Raw genomic sequence first — 23,225 nt, 5'->3', positions numbered from 1 at the left:
AATCTCTCCGACTTTCACTAACCAGTCCCTGTGTGTTGGTGGAGATTTTTGCTTCCATCTTAAAGCTATTAAGTGTTTTGCGGCACCCAGCAACAAGGGTAGAGGATCATGTTTCTTAGGTTTGAAATTGGTGGAGGGGGAGATAAAAGCACCTCAGAGGCAACAAGATCCAAATGCAACACTCCCAGGGCCTTCAAGACATCATTGATATCCCGCCAGAACTTTAAGATTTTCTGGCAGGTCCAAAAAATGTGAGTAATAGTACCTCTCAATTTTTCACATCTCCAACACATCGGAGAATCAGATAGGCCTAAATGAAAGAGTCTCTCTGGGGTGTAATACCACCTTGATAAAATTTTGTATGCCGATTCCTTGTAACAGGATGCATCTCGAGAAGCCATGGGAGTTAGAACAAATCGATTGTTTCTCTTTTGGTGACAGAGTTATGTTAAGTTCTCATTCCCAGGAATAGAGAAATAATGGGGTGTAGTTGTTTTTAGATTGAAGGAGATCATATATTTTAGAGGTCAGTGTTGAAATAGGTGGTTTTATTTTCGTCAGTAAGTCTAACCAGTGCCAATTAGGGGAGGGAGTGGTTACTCTTCTGATTTGTTTCATATAGTGGGAGATATGGATCTGTTGAAGGAAACTATTTGGGTGCTTTTTGGCTTCTTGAGGCCAGAAGTTTTTTACAGAGAATCTTGTTATTCAAAAGGTGGGAGATTGGTTTATTTGGTAGAGATTCCCATAAGTCATAGGGATCCATAAAGTCTGAGTTGTAAATATATGGGATTATCCCTATTGGCATTTTATCAAGAAAATGGCAATCTGGCGGGAGGTTTGGGACCAACAAACGCCTGGTCAAAATGGACGTCAGAAGAATGTCATCAAAATTAATTTTTGAGGTGGGGTAATTTGTCCATATTAGTTTTTTCGCATCTGTACCCAATAATTGCAAGTCGATGTGAGTTTGGGAATCTTGATCTATCAGCTGGATTAGTTTTATCCATCTGGTCAAGTGTATGGCTTGATAATAAGACACCAAATCTGGTAAACCCAACCCCCCCGCCCGTCTCGGTAAGATCAAAGTCTTAAAGGGGAGCCGAGCATTTTTGGAATTCCAGACGAATCTGGCTATAATTTGATTTAGCGATTTGAAGAAAGATTTCGGTAGGGATATTGGGACCATATTCATCACATAGAAAATTTTAGGTAAAACATATGATTTAATTACGTTGACTCTACCCATCCAGGAAATAAAGGGAAGGTCATAGGAACTAAGGAGGTTTTTGATTTTCCCCAGCAAGGGGGTGAAATTGTGTTGAAAAAGGGAATGTGGATCTTCCATAATGATTCCCCTCGATATTTAATTTTTTCCTTAGGCCACTTTTAAGTACAGAAATAACCTCTGTCTCAGCTGAAACATTGAGGGCCTCAGATTTATCCAGGTTTATCTTAAATTTAGAGAGTTCTCCAAATAAAGAGAAGATTTCAGGAAGCTTTGGGAAGGCGGTCCCTGGGTTCGAGAGCATCAACAAGAGATCATCTGCGAAGGCTGCCGCCTTCACTTCAATTCGATTAATCCTGATACCTCTAATGTCTTTGTCTTGTCGGATTGGCCTGAATCAACGTCTCCATAACTAGGACGAATAAGGAGGGGGAGAGGGCAACCCTGCCTGGTACCGTTCCTAATTTTGAAGGAGTCCGATAGAATTCCGTTCACCCTGACCCTGGCTGTCAGGTAAGTGTATAGCGAAAATATAGTTTCAATAAATGATGGTGGAAAGGCAAATTTTTGCAAAACACAGTTCATATATTGCCAGTCAACCCGGGCAAAGGCGTTCTCAGCATCAGTAGAAAGGACCGTGAGGGCCTGACCTGTATGTTTTGCATATGAGATAGTCTGCAGAACTCTTGTAGCGTTATCTTTGCCCTCTCTTCCACGTATAAACCCGGCCTGGTCAGGGTGCACTAGATCTGTCAACACCAAATTAATTCTGGAGGCCAGAATTTTGGCCCACAACTTAATATCCGTATTAAGAAGTGATATAGGACGGTAATTACTGCACTGCGTTCCGTCTCTCCCCTCCTTGGGTATAACTGTGATGTATGCTTCTAGTGATTGTGATGGGGGGGCTGCACCTTTTAGAAAAGAGTTGAAAACTTCTACTAAACGAGGGATTAGCGTGTCTGCAAATTTTTTATAATATATTATCGGGAAGCCATCGGAGCCTGGGGTTTTTCCATTTGGAATTTCCGCCAGTGTGTCCTTAACCTCTTGTGCTGTAACTTCTTTCGTAAGTAACGATTGCCCCAGAGGGGAAATCTTAGGTAGCGAAAGTTGGGCTAGGAAATTATGGATGTTCCCTGTAGCTACAATAGGATCTTTCATGGACTCTGGTGGGGCTAAGTTAAATAAAGAATCATAGTATTTCCGAAAAGCGTCCGCTATTTCGCTTGACTTATCCACCCTTGCGCCACCACCCGTATCCACCTGCTTAATAAAGTGTTTCTCTTTTTGCTTCTTTAGTAGTTGGGACAAAAATTTGCTCCCTTTGTTCCCACGCATGTAAACCTTTTGTCTACATCGGGCAAATATTTTAGCTGAGTAGGTCTTTGAGTTTGCAGCGCAGGGTGGACAACTCTGTTGGGGACCGACCGTGACCTCTTTTTTGTGAATCCTTTCCAGAGTGCTAATTTGGTGCAGAAGAGAAGAAATTTCTCTCTCTCTTTCTCGTTTAACATGAGTCCCTAATGCAATCAGCTCTCCCCTGAGGACCGCTTTATGTGTTTCCCAAATTATGTGGTTAGTTTCTCAATCCAGAGTGTTCTCCCTGAAGAATCTAGCAATATGAAAGTTTAGTTGGAGCAGATACTCCGGTTTTCCCAAAAGCGACTCATTCAGTCGCCAGGTTGTAGCAGGCCGGGGTAACGAAGCAATTCGTAACTTCATGAAAATCGGTGCTTGGTCCGAGAGTGTTATGGAGCCTATAGAGGTGTCTAGGATCAGTGAGAATGCTGAGGTTTGAATTAGCAGGTAATCTAATCTGTGGTAAGAATTGTGTGGCTTTGAATAGAAGGAGTAATCCTTTGTGGTAGGATGAGCAATTCTCCAAGGATCGATCAGGCCAAGTGTATTTAATTTATTCAGAAGGACTCTCCATTCATTTTTTGGAATTGAGGATTTACCGTTAGATGCATCTAGGTTCGGGTGTAAGGTTAGGTTAAAGTCACCCCCCAGGACCAAGAGGCCTTCCTTGAACAATGCAAGTGTGTCCAAAAGCCCCAGACAGCCATCTCACCTGTCCAGTATTTGGAGCATAGAGATTCCCAAAAGTAATTAGTGTGTTTGCTAGGAGTCCCTTTACAAATACATATCTTCCCTCTGCATCAGTAAGACAATCCTTCAAAGTGAAGGGCAGTCCCTTCTTAAATGCAATACTAACCCCTTTTGAGGACGAATGAGAGCAACTGTTAAACCAAATTGGATATGGGGAGAAGGAAGTGTTTGGTACTCTGCCTGCTTTGAAATGTGTCTCTTGTAGGAACAATACCTGAGCATGATTCTTCCTTAACAGAGAGAGAATCTGGCTACGTTTTGCTGGAACATTAATACCCTTCACGTTAAAGGAGGTCACGGTGATCGAGTCTCCCAAAGCCTGTTCAGCTTCTGACATAGATAACATAAAAGTCTGTCGCCGTCATTAAGCACCTGTGGAAATATAACATAAAAATCAACACAAAACTATTAACAAAAACTTTCTCATCTTCAGCCGGGGAGGGTAGTAGGAACCCTATTTTGAAGACGAGACATAACGGGCCCAAACAGTGACTTAGAATAATTGTGATAGATCAATCAGAGTGTACTGGAGAAATACCCTAAAACCAGTACAATGTTGCCTAACTGTAGAAAAAAAAAAAAAAAAAACTATACAGTTGACAAGAAACATTTGACCACCAAAACTCAGGTAATCCCCGAGTCCCTTCATGGAAAGTAGACCAAAGAGTTCTGTGGCATTTCAGGTTAAGCTATGTTTGGAGGCGGTCTTCTTAGCCTTTGGAGAAGCTGTTCTCTTTCTGACAGACCAGTCCGCTGGTCTAGTGATTTTCGGGATTCTTGCGAGCTTCATAGCATCCGCTCCCAGGTCCAGGGGTAACCAGGAGGGAATTGATATAGGATCCATTTGTAGGGTTTCCCATGAGTTCTCCAAGTCTTCTGGAGTCCGGATGGTGACCTGACGACCCTCTTTAGTGATCTCCACACCAAACGGAAAAAGCCATTTGAATCTTAGGCCCTTGGCCACTAATGCATCCGTCAGAGGTTTCAGCACTCTCCTGTTGGTCAGTGTAGAAGGGGAAATGGCCTGGAAAATTTGGTATAATTTGGTACCTCCATATATCAGGGGGGAGTGCTCCCTGGCTCCCCTCAGAATTGCCGCAGTGTCGAGGTAACTGAGGAGTCCACAGATTATATCCCTCGGATGCTCAGAGGACTTAGGTTTCGGTCTCAGAGCTCTATGGACCCTTTCAATAATGATGTTGTTTGCTCGGTCTTGTCCCAGAATAGCCGAGATCTCCTTGGAGACTTTGTTTAGAGACTCGGGAGCAAAAGACTCTGGAATCCCTCTCAGTCTTATATTTTTCCTTCTGCTCCTGATCCTCTATTGCATGGAAGGCAGCGTTGAGCTGTTTTTGATGAGCGAGCAGATGATCGCCTAATAAGTTAGAAGCTTCAATCAGTTCAGTATGGGAGCTTTCTAGTGCCTCCACTCTGTGGCCTATGTGTTTCATGTCGGATCTTAGGCCTGCGATCTCCCTGGTTAAGGGTTTCATACTAGTAGCCAAAAGTTTCTTCATAAAATTTCGTGAAATGGGTGCCTGGTCATCCGTGTTCGATTCACCCTCCGACTCAGACTCATCTGGGCTTATGTCTGAAATATAGTTTAGTAAAGTCCATGTTAGAGTCCTGTAAGTTGTCTGAAGGCCACACTGACCTTGTTTTTTTGGTTAAGAATTTCCTAAATCTCCCCCGGGTGTGTGTTTCAGATTCTCCCTAGTATTTCTTGGTAAACTTTTCGCCCGTATATTTTTTGCGCGAACCATTATGAATGCAAATGAATACGGGCAATCTCTTTTCACTGTTTGGGCATTCCAGTCTAAGTAAGCAGTCATTTCTAAGAAGTCAACATAGTTCAATAGTGACCAGCAGGTGGAGCTCCACAATCAAAAGTGTGCTCAATGTTTAAAAAGAGAAAGTGGTGGCTCTATTTTTATGTCCATTGGACAGAGGATCCATCTGGATTTTGCTGTATCAGTTCAATTCAGCCCACTAGGATCTCAGTATACTGTATTTATTCCTGTAGTGCCTGTGTTATAAGCCTGCCCTTTAGCCTGTGCTTCTAGTAAAACAGGCTCCAGGTGTGTCACAGAGCTTTCGGACTCGCAGCGTGCCCAGGCCAGCCCGGAGCTGTTATGGTGTTAATATGTGGAGGATCAGAGTAGCGCTCTTATCTTTAAGACGTTAAGTTGGCAGTGGATTAAAAGACAGCTGCCGGTGCAGGCCGACAGGCGGCGAGCGATTCCTGCAGGTCCCGGGGCCTACCACGAGACTTTCCCCTCAACCCCGTCAGTCACACCGATACGCCTCAAGAAGCCTCCCCCCGGGTCCGTCCGCGAGGACAACTGCTGCAGCTCCGCTGATTACAAAGCTCACTGCAATGTCAGTAAGTGAGGGAGCAGGAAAGTAGTTAATGGAGGGTGGCGGGAGCCCCGCTGACCAGGCCTCTCTTTGGCCTTAAATCTCTTCAGTGTCCCAGGCGTCCGCAGCGCGTCCGGATTACGACTCACCAATATGCCGTCCAGATGAAGGGTAGAAGTCTTTCTCTGTAATCTCCCTCTGGCCTCCAGCAGTCCTTTAGTGTGAGGGTAAGCTGTCTTCCAGGTGGCAAGATGGCGGACGGGAAGCACCTCTGCCAGGCCTCAGCAATCTCCCTTCGCGCCGTGCCCCAGGGGATCAAGGCACTCCTCTAAATTTGATCTTTCTGAGCTTAATCCTCTGTCAGGGGACCGTTTGTGATTCAGATAGGCCACCAGGATTGGGATAAATGGCAGATTTTCTCTCTCTGCAAGCAGAGCCCAGAGGAGACACGTCTTGCTCCCTAGGCTGCTTGGCCACGCCCCCCCCCGCGTCACCGATTTTGTTATGCAACAGCGACCTCACCAGCGATCTCGTTACGTGTGACACTTAGCAGCGACCAGGACCCTGCTGCGATGTCGCTGATTGTGCTTAAAGGTCCTGGGCCATTTTTTGATCGCTGGTGTCCCGCCGGCTAGCGCGCATCGCTGTGTTTGACACCGACGAGCGACCTCTTTACCGACTCAGAAATCATGGACGCAGGCGGCAGTCGTCAGAATCACTGCTGTGTGACAAGGTCCTAACGACCGCCGAGGTCGTTATACGGATCGCTGGATCGTTGCTGCGTCGTTGGGTAAATCTGACTGTTTGACAGCTTACTAGCAACCATTTAGCGATGCACCAGCGATCCTTACCAGGTTGTATCGTTGTCGGGATCCCTGGTGCGCCGCTAAGTATAACGGTACCCTAAGGGTCTGTTTACACAAACTGACCAGTGGCACCATATGACCACCGATAGGTAAACTGTTACCTATCAGAGGTCGTTCAATTGTTTACACAGACAGACCAAAGTAAAAGTTGCTCAGAGTGAGCCTAGAATGCCGAAAGCAGAGTAAAAAAAAATAATTTAACCCAATGATTGAGCGTCATTGGCAGCCTGTTTACACTGCAAGATAATCATGGAGTTATCTTTCAGTGATGCAGCTCAAGCAAGGTCTCTAACACTCAGGCAGATTTAATATTATAGTGCTAAATAAAGACCAGACAGGCCAGATTTATCACATTACTGCACATGATAGGATAAATTTAATTGGCAAAAGGTCATGTGAACAGCTGCCAAGAAGAATGGAGCAGCAGGGGGAATAAACAGGAAAGTATTGGTTAGTTACATATCTTTAAAGAAGCTCTCCCACAAAGATTTTTTTTTTTACCAAGAGAAAGAGTGGAATGAGGCGGTAGGTGAGTATATTAAGACATACACACTAAATTCATACAAATATAAACAGATTAATTAAAACAAATCTTCGTGGGAAGGCTACTTTAATGAGCGACTAAACTTTTTTCAATTACGGTATTTCATCTTCTAGACATTGTAAAGTAAAGATTTTTTACTAACCGTAAAATCTCTTGTAGCCTCTATTGGGTGAGGGGGGCAGGGAAACTGTGGGATAGGCTGCTGCCACTTATTATTACATCATAAATGATGTGTCCCCCAATGAGGTGACAGAGAAACAATTAGTTTTTTGTTATTACTGTACTGTGCAAAAATTAGGCCGGTATGGGGAAAAATGGGGCAAAGTAATGGTTCGCTTCCATGAACCAACACGCAGTCCATGTGTAAATTTTTATCGATTGGCAGTCGTGTAAATGCCTGATTACACAGGCAGACCAACGCAAACGGTGTCCACTGTGCTATTTACACTTGACGGCTCAGTGATCATTGGCTGCCTTGATTCTTGGCAGTTCTAGTCCTGTATACCCAGGACAATGCACTGCCAAGGATGACGGTCTTTTTAGACAGCACATAAGATCATTTCACCAGATGAAAAAGGGTTTTGCTCGTTCATCAAAATGCAAAGTGAATGAGCAAAAGAGAAATCTAAATTAAATCAGTATTTGTGGCATCTACAAAAACAGCATCCGTTCTTCTTGGTACCCTTGCACGCAGTTTTAAAGGAACGCAACATTTGTGAACAAACTCTTGCCACCAAATCACACCCTTAGGCTATGTGCCCACGTAGCATTTTAAACCGGACACTCAAAACCGGACTCCTTCCCAGAAAATGCGCGTTTTTTTCCGAACGATTTTACAGCGATTATGTTCGCGATTTTTGCCGTGATTTTTGCGTGCGAAATTCAAGCACTTTCCAAGCGATTTGAAGCATCACTTGGAAAGTGATTGACAGGTTGGTCACACTCGTCAAACATAGTGTTTGACAAGTGTGACCAGCTTTTTACTATTGAGGCTGCCTATGCGGCATCAATAGTAAAAGATAGAATGTTAAAAATGATAAAAAAAATTTAAAAAAAAAATAAAATCGGGGAATATTTACCTTCCGACGTCCAGCGCAGTCTCAGCGACGCTCCCGTTCCTACCGATGCCTTGCGAGACCTGTGGTGACGTTGGTCTCGCGTTGCTATAGTGATCTCACGAGACCGCTAGAATAACGCGAGACTAGGTCATCACAGGCCCTTGCCGCAAGGCATTACTGGGAACGCTGGGGCCCGGGAAGGCTGCGCGTGACGCCGGAAGGTAAATATACCCCGATTTTTTATTCTTTTTTTTACAGGGGTATGGTACCCAGGGCCTGGAGGACAGTCTCCTCTCCTCCACACCGTGGGTACCAACCGCACATGAGACGCTTAGCCACATGCGGGAAGTAAGCGGTTCTCATGCATTCTTATGGGTGCGGAATCGCGGCAATTCTTTGCGATTCCGCACAAAAGAATGAGCATGCTGCGTTTTTTTCCGTGATGCGATTCCGCCGCGGAAAAAAGCGCAGCATTAGCACAGCATGTGCGGAATGCCATAGGAATGCATGGGGGGCGTTCTGTACAAGTTTTTTAAACGTTTTTGCGCCGAAAATCGCGGCAAACACGCTTAAAAATTGCATCGTGGGCACACAGCCTAAAAGTAATACAAGCTCACCCCGTATGTAGTGCACAAGAGTCTTATGTGTAACCTTCAGAAGTACTCAGCCATACCCTATTCCCTTTCTCCGGTAACGATTACATGCTTCTCCCTCCAATATTGTCTACTCAAGAATACAAACCTAATTTTTCAAGTGGATATTTAATGCGGAAGTAGTCAGAGAAAAACTCAAGCAACGTGACTGCAGCCTTCAGTGCGTACTCGGCTTGGTCAATCTTCTGTGGTATGGCATAGACCGACACCTGTTAGTAAAAGAAAGGGTCATTGGTGCAACAAATTGCAGGAAACAGGAAGCATTCAACATTTTTAGGGTAAATTCGTTCGGATCCGCCATATCACCACACATTGTATATAAAGACAACACCAGCACGACCACGGTCTTTCGATAATCCCGGGAGGCTGAGGCTTCGCTAGTGCTGGGGGTTTGTGAATAATGATGAAATGATAAGCAGTTTCCAGTTCAATGCCCAGGTTTATATATCAGTCTTTATTTAAATACCATTAAATTCCATTTTTTATGCGGTATAGCCATGCATAGATGCATTTCATATGTTGCATACGTTCTTAATCCTGGTGGTAACATGTGGAAGGCAGATGGCATTCGAAACGCGCTGGCGGAAAGCTATGCCACCCTAAACATAATTTTTAACGACTGAAATATATATACCTTTGGAATGAACTGGAAACTATTTACCTTTTATTTGGCAAAATGTAAGTTAGCGTGACCATTAGGTGTCGGGCTGCTGGCACCCCTCCGGACCCTAATAGTGGAGGGTCTTGGTTCCCATTCATTATAAAAGGGTGTGGGACTTGCATTATGTGTTCACAGCAGAAAAAGAAACAACTGGAGAGATCATTCGTAGAATATTTAATAAATTCTACAAGTATTTCACTGACGACATTTATTAATGTTCATCAGGTATTTGACTCCTAACTCGGCCCTCCCAGCCCATTCTCAGGAGGAGGAAAGGAAGAGGTGAAGAGAGAGGAAGCAGCGCGAGTACACCGCCCTCCTAACCAGGCGCTGTTGGTGCGCTCTTCACTTCTCTCTCCCCTCCTGCTGCACTGTGACTGTAATAAAGGCCGAGGGGGGGGGCGGAAATATCGGATCTATGCTGCAGCATGTAGAACAACTGTGGCTCAAGTATAGTACGAACATTGGAATTTATTCAATGTATAATCATTTACCGTGTTGCGCTTTTGATTTTGCTTTATTTGGAGGTGGCCACATATTCCCCTTACATTTAGTACATCCCTTATTACAATCTGTTAAAGGGGTTGTAATTGGATAACGCCTTTAACTTGCAATATCATACAGCATATCCCCCATAGCCTACTAGTTTGAAAATAAAGACGTACACTGCGTGGTATACTTGTGTTGTGTGAAGCCTCTGCATGAAACAGTGATGCTGACTTTGCAACATAAAAAACTAGACCACCAAATATCAGCCTGGCTGGGGCTGTGTAAGGACACACAGGACTCACGGTAAGCTTGCTGTACTTGTGAATATCTGCAAACAGCAAGTCCAGTTTTAAAGGCAAAAGAACAGAGGTTCTCTATAAAGACACCAAAAGGTTTAAAAGGGTTTTCCAGGAATCAGATCCTTAGGAGAGGTCATCGACATCCAATCATTGCGGGTCTGACACTTAATATCCCCACAAGCTAGCTGTTACCAGGCCCTGACATCACTGCTCCATAGACTATGTGGTGGCCATTATTGGTGGGAAGTGACTGGTGTCGGACCCCGTCAAATGTAATAGGATAGGTCATCAATATCTTACCCCTAGACAACACCTTTAAGACTGTTGGTTACTTAAATGGTTCAATAATCTCTGTAAACTTACCAATGTCCCATTCACGTCCATAGTTACACTTTTCATGTCAGACACTATTATAGCAACTAAATAGGTGCTCATTTTTACACTGGTGGCAAAGTCATCAAGAACAAGACCATCCGGGAGGTCTGTTGTGTTAATCTGAAAAGAAAATGTGTGTTAGAAAATTGAGTGACCTAATGTAGGAAAAGCGTCAGTTCCAAAATGTACCACAGGGTGGCGCTACAGCGGCGGGGCTGAGATGTAGGAGTCACTGCTGACAGCTGTGTGTATAAACAGCGCATATCTGAAGGCGGCTCTTGGCTGCAAAACGCGCTGTCATTCAGGGGATATACAAGATACATCAGCAAAGTATTTACAAATGTATGAAAGACTATAAATGGCCCCAATGGAAGTCAGCAAAATGGAACACGGCCAACGAACGCAGCAGCAACATACCAACGTTATCCTGCAAAGATTCATAGGACGACGCTGAAGATTTATAGAACCAGTTTAAAACTGTTTTCACAAAAAAAAGCGGTATATGGCGGAATAGGTTATCACTGTCTGATCAGTGGTTGCCCAACTGTAGGACCCCCACAATCTTAGTAATAAAGGGGCTACTTTGTGGTCTCTTTAAAAATTTTCTATGTACGCTGACGCTTATGGCAACAAATGGTGCTATGTGGCCTTCCTGTGACTGCATGGTCCCCAGTAATAGCATCCCCACTGATGAGAAAGAAATGGAGGATTTAAAATAAAACATAAGCTATCCCCCGTCCCTGTGCAGCCAGATAGGGGCAAGGAGGGGGGGACATTTCCATCTTGAAAGCAAAGGGTCCAAATACTATTCTTGCACAGGAGCCCTCTGCTGTCTATGCCCAGCCCCGAATAGATGACTTCATTGTTCCTACTGCGCCACACTTTTAGCAACACCTATGTTTGGTACTGAAGCTCAGATCCATTCACTGGAATGGGACACAGCTGTAATACCAAGCACTGCTGCTACAAAATAAGCTGCGCCTGGAAAAAAAAAAAAAAAGTATGAAGAACTGGAGCTTGGAATATGTAATAGATGAAAATGGTTTATTCACGTTTCAGTCCACAATCTGGTCTTCGATCAGACCACACAAACTGCAGAAATAACAGATGAAATTAAGATCGTTATAGACCGAAGTAACATTATGGATGGGGCGAGAACCAACAGAGCCACCGCCACATGGTGGGCAACGTCCCCATCCATTATGCCGTTTACCTAGTTCTAGAACTATCTCCACTTCTGTTATTATCACTGTTTGGTCTGACGAAGGTCCAGATTCTAGACCGAAACGTCACATTATATATAATATATATATATATATATATATATATATATATATATATATATATATATATATATCTTCATCTACTACATATTGGGAGTGCTGATGTCTTATACTTTACTTACGTACACAGCACCCAAACACAGACAGTAGTGCCGTATAACCTCACTATTCATGGTAATAATGAAGGAGACCCTGCACTCAGAGGAGCGCTCCGACAACTTCAAATAGCCGATCAGCGGAGGTGCCTGGGTGCAAGTCCCACCGATGGTATATTGACGGCCATTGTATGTTAGGCATGGGATACCAATTTTAAAGTACGGTATCAGAAAACCCTTTAAATATGTGTATTATTTATAACAAATCAACCCTACAAGACGGGCTAGAATACCTTCGGCATGTTTGATAGCGCAACATGTGCTGCACTTCTTCTGATCTTCAGTCGGAAGGTGGATTTAAAAGCCGGTTCATCAAAGCAAGGGAAAGCTTTTCTTGCCGCCAGGGGCTCAAACTGTGTCGCTGCGAGCCATGTACTGTACGAGACATGGAAGGAAACATTAGCATAATGCAAATTTTACTGTAACTATTCCAAACATTTCCATATTATCACTGTCAGAAAAAGAGGATGATGCCAGTAGAGCAATAAAGAGTCTGAAGTCTTGTCTCATCCCTTCCCGCACACAATTATACAAAGGAATCAAGATCTCCAAAGCCTGATCACCGCGGGTTATAACTTGCTCACATTTGTATATTTGGATATGAGCAAAAATAAAAGGGGTTGGGGTGTGGCTATGTAGCGGCCGGGAGAGGACGCATTCAGGGAGAGCTCTTTACATCCTGAATCGATCCCGGACCCGTGGTACCGCGGCAGACTTGCCGGTATCAGACCCCCTGACCTGTGGTGCATTTCAGGACCCCAGCGGGAGGCCGGATTTCGGTGGGCTGACGGCGGTGAGGGTTGGGGCAGCCAGCGGGGCCTGCAAGGGGCGGCGGCCATTTTCAGAAGCGCGCGCTCTGGCTGTGAGAGACGCGGCGCTGGCTCCCTCCTCACAGCGCTGACAGGACGGTGAGCACATATCCTGTGGATTTGAAAGGGAGTAGCGGTGAGTGCTCTGGAAGATTGGGCCCCGCACTCCCCTCTGCTAAATCGCCCAGCTAGTCGGTGCTATAACTTTAGGGTCCTTTAGACTCGTCCCTGGTTGCTATCTCTGCGGGCACTGCGGATCCCTCCCCAGCCATATAGGGCCTCTTGGTTACTCCTCAGAGCCGAGTTTCATTCTCCTGTGTGGCCCTTCTGCTTTGTGCCGCCCTTGGGACGCTTATCATACCATAACACTGCTGTGCATAACTTGGACCTGGGGGTCTCCTGGACACACAATTTCTGCTACCCGGCTGTGCCATATTGCTATTGAGAATGAACCGCTCCAAGGGGGCAGGAGCAGCTGAAAAGTTGAAAGAATTTGCTAGACCTGACCACTCTGATACTACCCGGTCCCTCAGAAATAACCCCTCACAGACTCAGCGTAAAAACCGTCCCTCTGAGGGTGAAGAGGAGCAGGAGGAATTAACCCTCAAGCAGGCATCTGAGCAACTGATGCAGGCCATCTCCTTAACCAGGACATCAATGACGGGGAAAATAGAGGACGTGCATACCGAGGTGGGGCGTCTTCGGCAAGATATGCAGGCCATGAGAGGGCGCATTATGGAGGTGGAGACAAGGGTGTCCAAGGTAGAGGACACCATTGCACTCATGGAAGCCAAGCTTACGAAAGTGGCGGGCTCTGTGAATGCATGGAGGCAAAAAGCAGACGACCTGGAGAATAGAATGCGTCGGAATAACATCCAGGTTATTGGTCTGCCGAAACGCTCGGAAGGTCAACATCCGGAACAGTTTCTAGAAGAGTGGCTCAAAACTTCTCTGGGAGATGAATTCTCCCCAACATTTGCAGTGGAAAGGGCTCATAGGGTCCCTACAAGATCTCTTCCTCCTGGAGCCCCACCTAGACCTTTCTTGGCACGTCTCCTCAACTGCAGGGACAGAGATGTGATCCTACATCTGGCTCGACAGAAAAGTCCCATCAAGTTCAACAATGCCACGATCTCAATTTTTCCAGATTTTTCCATGGAACTCCAGAAACAACAAGCACAATTTATGGAAATCAAGAAGCGGCTCTGGGAGAGGAATGTTGTGTACTCAATGATCGATCCGGCCAGGCTTCGGGTGGTCCACGAGGGTTCTATATTTTTTATGGATCCGGTGGAGGCGGCTGAGTGGTTGCAGTCCCACAAAGGGTCTGCTGCGAAGGAATCCTAATGTTTTTTACTGTTAATCAGAATCCTTTCTTTTTTCTTTATTATTAACGGTCTGATTGGAGCTTTTTTCACGGGCGTCCGGATTACCAGCAATACCGGACACTGAGCTCAGTGATGGTATCCCCGTGTTTATTTCGTTTTGGGAGAGCAGGACTTTGCTCCTGTACTGTTTACTTTTCCACTTTGATTTTTTTTGTAGTGATTTTATTTGTTCTCTAGATATAATTCGCAGCCAGCAGCATTTTCAGTTTGTGTGTGGTGTCTCTAAATTTTACTCGGATATTGATGTAGGCCATGTCCAGCAGAGTAAATATAGGGTCTGAAATTATATTTATGACATGGAATGTGAGAGGTATAAAAAACCCCCGGAAAAAGATCAAAGTTTTGTCACAGATTAGACATTACCGCCCTTACATTGTGGCCTTGGTGGAGATGCATCTGATCAGGGATACAGCCCGGTGCGTGCAGAAGCCTTGGGTACAATGGTCTGTTCATGCATTCCATACAAGTTACTCGAGAGGGGTTTCACTGCTGGTACACAGAGATGCTAGATGGGAAGCCAGGGTGACCCGGAGGGATCCTGAGGGTCGATTTGTCTTCGTATATGCATCAATAAATGCCAGGAAATATGTAATTTTATGTGTTTATAATCCACCTCCAGCCAATTTGTCCATTCTTCAGAAGGCGGTGAGTTTCGCCCTAAATTATCCGGACGCGGATGTTATCTGTATGGGGGACTTTAATATGGTTATGAACAATTGTCTCGACAAATTGAGATTGGATGATGGAGTAGCTGGGGGGGGGGGGGGTTCCTTCGCCGACAACAACCCAAATGTCATTGTTTATGGAAGGTAGTGGGTGACTAGATTTGTGGAGAGTGCGGCACCCTGAGTTGAGAGAGTATACCTGCCACTCATCCACTAAGCGCTCCCTATCGCACATAGATTACATATTTGGAACCAGCGGTCTGGCGATGTGGGTGGATAGTGTGGAGCATGGTAGTAGAGGGATCTCAGACCACAGCCCGGTCATACTGAGACTCAAGTACGGGAAATTAAATAACAGGATGGCTTGGAAGATGAACCCTTTCTGGCTGAAATTGATATTAACTCCCGATAGAACAATTGATCAACTGCATTGTTTCATTTTGTCTCACCAGGAACCTCAGGATATTAATATATTTTGGGATGCCCTTAAGGCATATCTGAGGGGCTGCTTGTCCTCCACAATCTCTTATATTAAGCGGGTAACCTCAAGAGAGGATGAGGTGGTGGAACGGCGATTGAAGGATTGAGAGGCTGCATACATATCTAACCAAACCAGTGGCAATAGGATTGAGTGGTTGGCGTCCCAGCCATTATACAACCAGCATATAGACACTAAGTCTAAGCGCGAATTATTCTTTGCTCGCCAATCCTATTTTGAACTGGGAAATCAAGCAAGTAAGCTTTTGGCCTATCTGGTGCGCCAACATAATACCTCTAATACAATATTGCAGATCTGTTAAGTCGGATGATTTGTTGGTGTCTTCAACTGAGGAGATTCTTGGCTGCTTTTGTAATTATTATAAGTCATTATATGAATCTAAAAGTGGCTCTGATAATCTGGAGTGTTTGGATTACTTGTCGGATGTAACATTCCCTACCTTAGATCCTGATCAGCAAGCCTTTATGGACGCTGAATTCACTGTGGAGGAGATAGAGAATGCCATAACAGACATGGCCTCTGGGAAGGCCCCTGGGCCGGACGGGTTCCCTACTGAATTGTATAGGAAGTACCGAGACATATTAACGCCACTTTTGAAAAAGGTATTTCGGGGAATATGGGAGGGGAAATCTATGCCTGAATCCTTTTATGAGGCCAATATCATAGTGCTTAGGAAGGAGGGGTAGGACCCTTTGGAATGTGGTTCCTATCGTCCCATATCGTTAGTAAATGTGGACTATAAAATCTTTACTAAGATTCTCACCACCAGATTAAATTCGATTATACTGAACCTTATACATCCTGACCAGACAGGCTTTATGCCTGGTAAGAGCACTTCAATTAATATCAGAAGAGTCCAGTCAATAGTTCAATATAGTTCTCTAATGCCAGACAACAAATGGGCACTGGCATCGTTAGATGCCGCCAAGGTTTATGACTCTCTTGCATGGCCTTTCCTCTCCGCATGCCTACAGAGGTATGGCTTCGATGATAAGTTTATAAAATGGGTTAAAACACTATATATGAAACCTAAAGCCCGTATTATTGTGAACAATTCCATATCTGAGTCCTTTTCATTACACAGGGGGACCCGTCCCCCGGCCCTCTTCACCCTTGCGATTGAGGCATTGGCAATACGTATAAGGTCTTCCCCTGGCATTAGGGGTATAGATATAGCGGGTCGGGTAGATACCATAGGTTTATACGCAGATGATAAGGTGATATTTATGGATGAGGCAGAGGAAACTTTGCCTCAAGTGATTGCCACCATAGATCAATTCAGTAAATATTCGGGCTTATATATAAATTGGGAAAAGTCTGCCCTACTACCCCTATCCCATGCCCCGACTTGAGGCTCTTTCCTCGCTGTCTATTGTATCTAGTTTTAAATACTTAGGTGTTCATACATCCCATAACAGCACGCTCGACTTACAACTTAATATCTACCCATTGCTGGAACTGGTTAGAGTTAAATTTGCAACCTGGAGCAAATTACCGCTGTCTGTGGCCGGACGCATCAACCTGATTAAAATGATATTACTTCCCAAACTTAGCTATTCCCTTCAGCACAGTGCTGTAATGGTACCTAAGTCCTTTTTTGTGAATCTTAATTCCCAGGCCACAACTTTTATATGGGGGAAAACCAGACCAAAACTTAAATTGTCTACTCTACAGAGGCCTAAAAAGGGAGGTGGGGCGGCGCTACCAGATTTCTTTCTATATTATTTGGCTGGACAGGCTAAAGCTCTCAGTGAATGGATGCAGGGTAATTATCTTCCTAATTCTGAAAGTCACTTGCTTCACGCTGCAAGAACTGATTGCCCACTGGGTTTCCTGGAGTTGGAGAGGCCTAGTGTCCCTCGTTTACTGCCCCTGCTCCATCTGGCACGATTAGTATGGAGGCAAATTAAAAAAGTGATTGGATTTAAGGATATCATAGCTGAAATGCCCCTATGGAAAACGCCTATTTTCCGATATTACTAAATCACCCGTCCACTGATTTTTGGATTCAACATAATGTCTCCCTGATAGGAGACCTGTACGATCATGGGACTTTAATGTCTTTCGAGCAGATACAGGCTAAACATGATGTCTCGAGATCTCAATTTTTCCACTATTTACAACTAAGATCTGCTCTTCAGTCACACATGAGGTGTGTGGGTTGTGCCATTTCATCCCTACCATTAATAGGAATACTTAATTCACAGGGTCCCCAGGGCCTTATCTCCTCTTTATATACGTACATGCCGTCGGTGGGAGCAGAGTCTGCCATAAGCTCAGTTAAGGGGAAGTGGGAAAGACTCATCCCTAATACGCAGGGAGAGGAATGGGAAGAGATCCTGGAGTCTCCGATCGGAGTATCACCATCTATTAATAACAGAATGATACAGCTGTATATAATAAACCAATCATATTTGACTCCGATACGACTTTTTTAAGATGGGTTGATTCCAATCATCAGAATCCTTGCGTTGTCATGCACCAGATGCAGACTTTATCCAAATGATATGGCAATGTCCCACTATCCTACAGTACTGGAAAGAGGTGACGCTATTCTTGTCATCACTGGTGCAAACTCCTGTCCCTCTTGAGCCACTGGTCTGCTTGTTTGGGGTATGGGAGGAGATTTGGGGTCACCATGTTGGGATATTTCTACGTGAAACGCTGTTTATGGCACGGAAAGTATTGGCACTACGGTGGATGGGGGGTTCATGTCCCTCTCTCAGAACCTGGATTGACCTAGTAAATACGATTGTTCCATACGAGCGCACATTATATCAGAACAGGGGATGCCCGGGTAAATTTGAAAAAATCTGGGAGAAATGGAATTCTTCTCATCTTACATTGTAGAATGGAGACATTGCATGTGAGACACTATGGTGAAGGGCACTAGGCTACGAATTGGTAAATAGTTGACGTAGTTTAGTTTAGGAATTTATAACCGATCTGCATTATCGAAGCGACATAATAGAGGCCTGTGAGATATGATTGATGTACATGCTTATAATAAATAGGCCATTGTTCTTTGTATATGCTTGGGGGATTACGCATGTATTACCCGTATATTAATAAGAGTGTTTAAGCTCTGTACAATGTTCATAACCACAAGCAAATATGTATGCTGTACATTACATCCTTTTCTTGTTTCGAGTTCAAACTGTAATAAGCCATCTCCATCAGTCCAAAAGACTTTGAATAGACAAGAAGCCCACGGGCACCACACCTGCTCCATTCAAAGAGGGGACATGCAAGCCCATCTAATTTAGCGGTTATTACCTACCGGTATTCTGTTTGGTGATTATTTTAGAACTGGCATACGCCTTTAATGTTATGTAGGCCTAAAGCAGTGTTCCCCAACCAATACCTCATGGAGCCACATATGACTTCTGTGTCCCCTACGTTTGCCTCTATAGTAAATACACCTGTATGTACACCTTAAAAAAATTACGCTGACCAGCTGTTCTCTGTGCTGGTGGGGGCTGGAAGTGCTCAGTTATGGAGCTGCTCCGTCTACGGATAGTGGCAGCGGCCAGGTACTGCACATCCGCCCGCTATTCAAACCAGTAGGGTACAACCTCTTTAAAGGGAACCTGTCAGCAGGATTGTGCACAGTAACCTACACACAGTCTCAGGTCGGCACCGTTATACTGATTAAAATGATCCCTTGGTTGATGAAATCCGTCTTGTGGTTGTTTAATCTTTATTTTCAGTTTTCAAACAATGAGATTTTCGTGCTCTGGGCGGGGGGGCTTTCTGGGGTGCTCTGCTTAGGTATGCATCCTTATGGCTTATGACAGGTCACTGATCCCTCACTGGACCTGCCTCTATTTTACATGCTGCATATTATGTGTGGGAAAAAAAAAAAATAACATTCATCACACAGTCGGCACCTGCACTGTAGCATGATACAATGGCTGATATGCATATATTCATTTATGCTTTACTCATACAGTACTGTGGGGAGGGGAAAAAAAAGTATCTTCATCAAAATGCGTTCTGATAGATGCTACGGCACAAGCGCCACCACCGGCACCATTTTGATGGGAGTAATTTTTTTTTCTCTCTAGCAAAACTGGCACCGCCGCCTGCGCAGCAGCATCGGAACGCGATAGATGTTACTGAACAGGCGCCACCGCCATTTTGATGAAGATATTTTTTTTTTCCCCACAATACTATATGATTAAATCATAAATGCTTATATGAACATCAGCCATTGTATCATGCCACAGGGCAGGCGCCGCTTGCGAGATGAATGTTAATTTTTTTTCCAAACAATATGATATGCAGTGTGGAAAATAGGGGGCAGGTCAGTGAGAGATCAGTGACCTGTCATAAGGATGAATACCTAATCAGAGTACCTCATGAAGACCCCCCAGGCCGCCCCAGAGCACGAGAATCTCATTGACTGAAAACAAAAATTAAATAACAACCACAAGACGGATTTAATCACCAGGTATCATTGCAATCAGTATAACGGCGCCGACCTGATACTGTCTGTAGGCTACTGAGAACAATCCTGCTGACAGGTTCCCTTTCAATGCACCTTCCCACCTACTTTTTCTCCCTCTCTCTCTAGTCTGCCTCAATAAACCCATAGCTGTCAATCAAGAAAAGAGGGTGGTGGGGATAGGAGGATCCAAACAGATGAGAAGGTGCACTTACATGTTTGGCAATGTCAAGGGTGCGCTGAGCGCCTGTCTTTGGTTTGAATAGCCATTCTGTCCCTTTAGAGTGTATGGAAAACAGATATATAAACACGTGAACAGAGCCATAACCACATAAATTGATACACAGTTATAGTTACCTGTTATGTTCATTCATATATGAGATTTTATAAAATCCATAATAAGAACTTGAAAGGTTTGCATGGTATTCAATGGAGAGGAAACATTCGGCTCCTTTCATCAATGGTTCAGGCAAAACCATAGCAATCATCTCAAAAGTTGGATATTCCAAAACGGTAAGGTTATGAACGCTGCCGCCCGGTAAAGTGACATTTGCCTGTATGTCGTGAAGACCTGAGCCATGAAGTACAATTGCCTTAGTGGTCCCAATGATACTTAGCTTTACATTAACTTTGCCAGAAAATGTCATTGTGGTGAGATTGGGAAAAAGAGTAATGTCATATTCCAATGGTTTTATGTAGTTGGGAAGTCTACTTTTAGTCCATGGGAAGAGTTGTCCATTTGTAGCAATGGGATACACCAGTTCCATTGGATGAGTTTTATTATGACATCCTTCTTTGGTAAATGTACACTTTGGAAGTAAGTAAATGAGTGTCACTATAGAAACTAAAATCACAACGAGCACGATGCCCACAATTACAGTTCTTGCGGAAGGAGCCGGACAAAGTCCCTCTTGAACCTGTCTGTAGTTCCCTGCATTGTTTCGAAGACCTGAACTTCTGTTCATGAAGGACATGCCCAACAATTTTGCAGAAGATTCATAATCTTCTTCGTCTTCATCCAGCTCGTGTTCTCCTAAACCCCGCACAAGTAGACGAGAGCTTCTTGGTTCATATTCTATGTCTTCAGATTCCAAGGGATTTAGGTTAGGTTCTTTAGCAAGATCAACCACATCCGGTTCCTCCTCAAACATACTGTTTTCTATCATATTTCTAGGCAACTGGGCCCGATCTGTAGTAAAAAAAAATGAAATTATTATTTCCTTTAAAAGCAAAGTATAATTGCCATAATTCTTCATTATGTATTTGAGTGCTTGTAGAGAACCTTTACAATCTAATTCGGATATCATTGATTTACTATGGCACCACTACAATAATATAGTTCTCAAAGGAATTTATCACCTCAGAAAAGCAGCTTTGTTCTAGAAATGGCTCCATTCTTCAGCTATTCATAGGCCTCAACAAATGAATGAAGCAAAAATGTACCGTAATTCCAGAAACACGCCATGAACATGAATTGTGCGTTTTTAGGAAAAAGCAGCCATGTGTTCTAAGCTCATTTAGCCAAAAGAGAATCCGCCTCATACACCATTCAGTATAACATGCATTTTATGCATCAAGGATATCTAGCATGCAATCTAGCCTAAGTAGCACACGATCTACTGGACACAACATAGATATCAAGTAGAGGCCACCATACACATCGGACTAATGTCGCCACAGCTCACCGATATTAACGGGTTCAGCCGACATTTTAATGTGTATGAAGGACACGGAAAACCTATTGTCGAGGGAGATAATGATCTGGCATATCCAATTTTGGACCACAGATTCTTTTGTTCTCTAAAAGATAAGCCACTAAAAGGTGTCAGCTCTCTAACAGAGAGCACGAAAGCACTCAGCCGAAGAAGCACTTCTGTGAATGGCAGAACAGGGTGAAATCATTGCTGGCCAAACCATCAAACACTAACGCAGTGGTCCCCAACTTTTCTGACCTAGAAAGCCACATTCAGCTCTGAGAGAGGGTCACGAGCCACATCCAGCTCCATTCACAGTAGTGGCAACCAAAGCCTCCATTAAGGGTATAATGATAACCAAAGGTTTTCCACAGAAATCACTCCAAAGAAGTACACTGAGATCCAATGGTCCCCAAAATACCCCCATTCAGTATTCTCCCATCAAGGACTCCGAACACACTGTCACATCCAGTTTTGAGCACCTCCTCTGACCGGTAGTATCATCCTGTCTCCAGTATACTATACTTAAATTATCGCTAAACCCCTAAGACCAGTAAATGTGCAACCAGATCTGCACTTCTGTGCAGAGCTACTCACAAAATTCACCATTTTGAGATGTACTCTTCATACCTGTTTGCAAGAGCTGGACCTACTACACCAAGCTGGCAGACAGCCACGAACCATAATTCATGGGACCGCGAGCTACAGGTTGGGGACCCCTGATCTAACAAGTACTAATCGAAAGGACTAAGATTCGATCTCAAAAACAATGGCAGGTCATTGCCATCATTCAGCCCAAAAGGACCAATCGAATCAGAACTTATTACTATTCTGACTTCAAAAAAACTATGTATGGCTCTTCATCCTGAATTATCACAATTTGAAGTCAGAATGGTAAGGAGGTCTGATGCACTTAGTCCATTAAGACTAAGACCCCGATTCATCAAGACCGCCATTGTTCACACCAGGGCTGTGGAGTCGGAGTCGGAGTCGTGGAGTCGGAGTCTGAGTCGGAGCTCATTTTGGTGGAGTCGGAGTTGGAGTCGGTATAAAATGGACCGACTCCGACTCCTAAAATATATAATAAATTGGGCACAGTAGTTCAATGCAGGATGTGCTGAATATTTTTTCATAGGAGTTTGGGAAAGTTATGAAATGTCCTATAAATGGCTGTTCTATTCCTGATCTAAGGCTACATTCACACACAGCGTTTTTCCTGTGTTTTTTGAGGATACGTTTTTCAGCTGCAAAAGTTGATCATCTTTTTAAAAAACTGCATCACCTGAAAGGTTTTTGAGCTCATAGATAATGTTTTCAATAGCAAAAACAGATTAGAAATCTGCTCTATCTATCCATATTTGTCTATCCATATCGTATCTGTACCAAAAAGAATGAAAACCGGGTAGTACACCAATATATATTCTGTTCTATCTAAATATCTTGATTATTGGATCATAAAAATGATTAAATGTCTGAGGTTCACATTGTACTACAATAAATTTTTCACTTAAATATAAGCAATATGTGTGGGAGTTGGAGTCGTGGAGTCGGAGTCGGAGTTGGAGTCGGAGTCGGTGTAAGGGAAATTGAGGAGTCGGAGTCGGAGTCGCAGGTTTGGCTTACCGACTCCACAGCCCTGGTT

The 23,225-nt window shown here is 44.1% G+C and overlaps 1 protein-coding gene across 4 annotated transcripts in view; it reads right to left on the bottom strand.

Moving 5' to 3' along the window:
- Positions 1–23,225, bottom strand: part of LNPEP (leucyl and cystinyl aminopeptidase) — a 111,444-nt gene that overhangs the window by 55,803 nt on the left and 32,416 nt on the right. For all 4 annotated transcript variants that reach the window (XM_073543362.1, XM_073543486.1, XM_073543405.1 and 1 more), the window contains 4 exons: positions 20,247–21,078; positions 12,315–12,456; positions 10,632–10,763; positions 8,908–9,028 (listed from right to left, as the gene is read on the bottom strand). In XM_073543362.1, coding sequence (XP_073399463.1) covers positions 8,908–9,028; positions 10,632–10,763; positions 12,315–12,456; positions 20,247–21,078 — 1,227 coding nt within the window. Of the gene's footprint in view, positions 1–8,907; positions 9,029–10,631; positions 10,764–12,314; positions 12,457–20,246; positions 21,079–23,225 lie in introns of those variants that run through there.

Source organism: Dendrobates tinctorius, unplaced genomic scaffold (assembly GCF_039654945.1).
Source record: "Dendrobates tinctorius isolate UK_male_01 unplaced genomic scaffold, ASM3965494v1 ptg000003l, whole genome shotgun sequence".
NCBI classification, from domain to species: Eukaryota; Metazoa; Chordata; class Amphibia; order Anura; family Dendrobatidae; genus Dendrobates; species Dendrobates tinctorius.
Note: the sequence above shows the minus strand (reverse complement) of the source record. Positions and strands in the feature narration are given on the sequence as shown.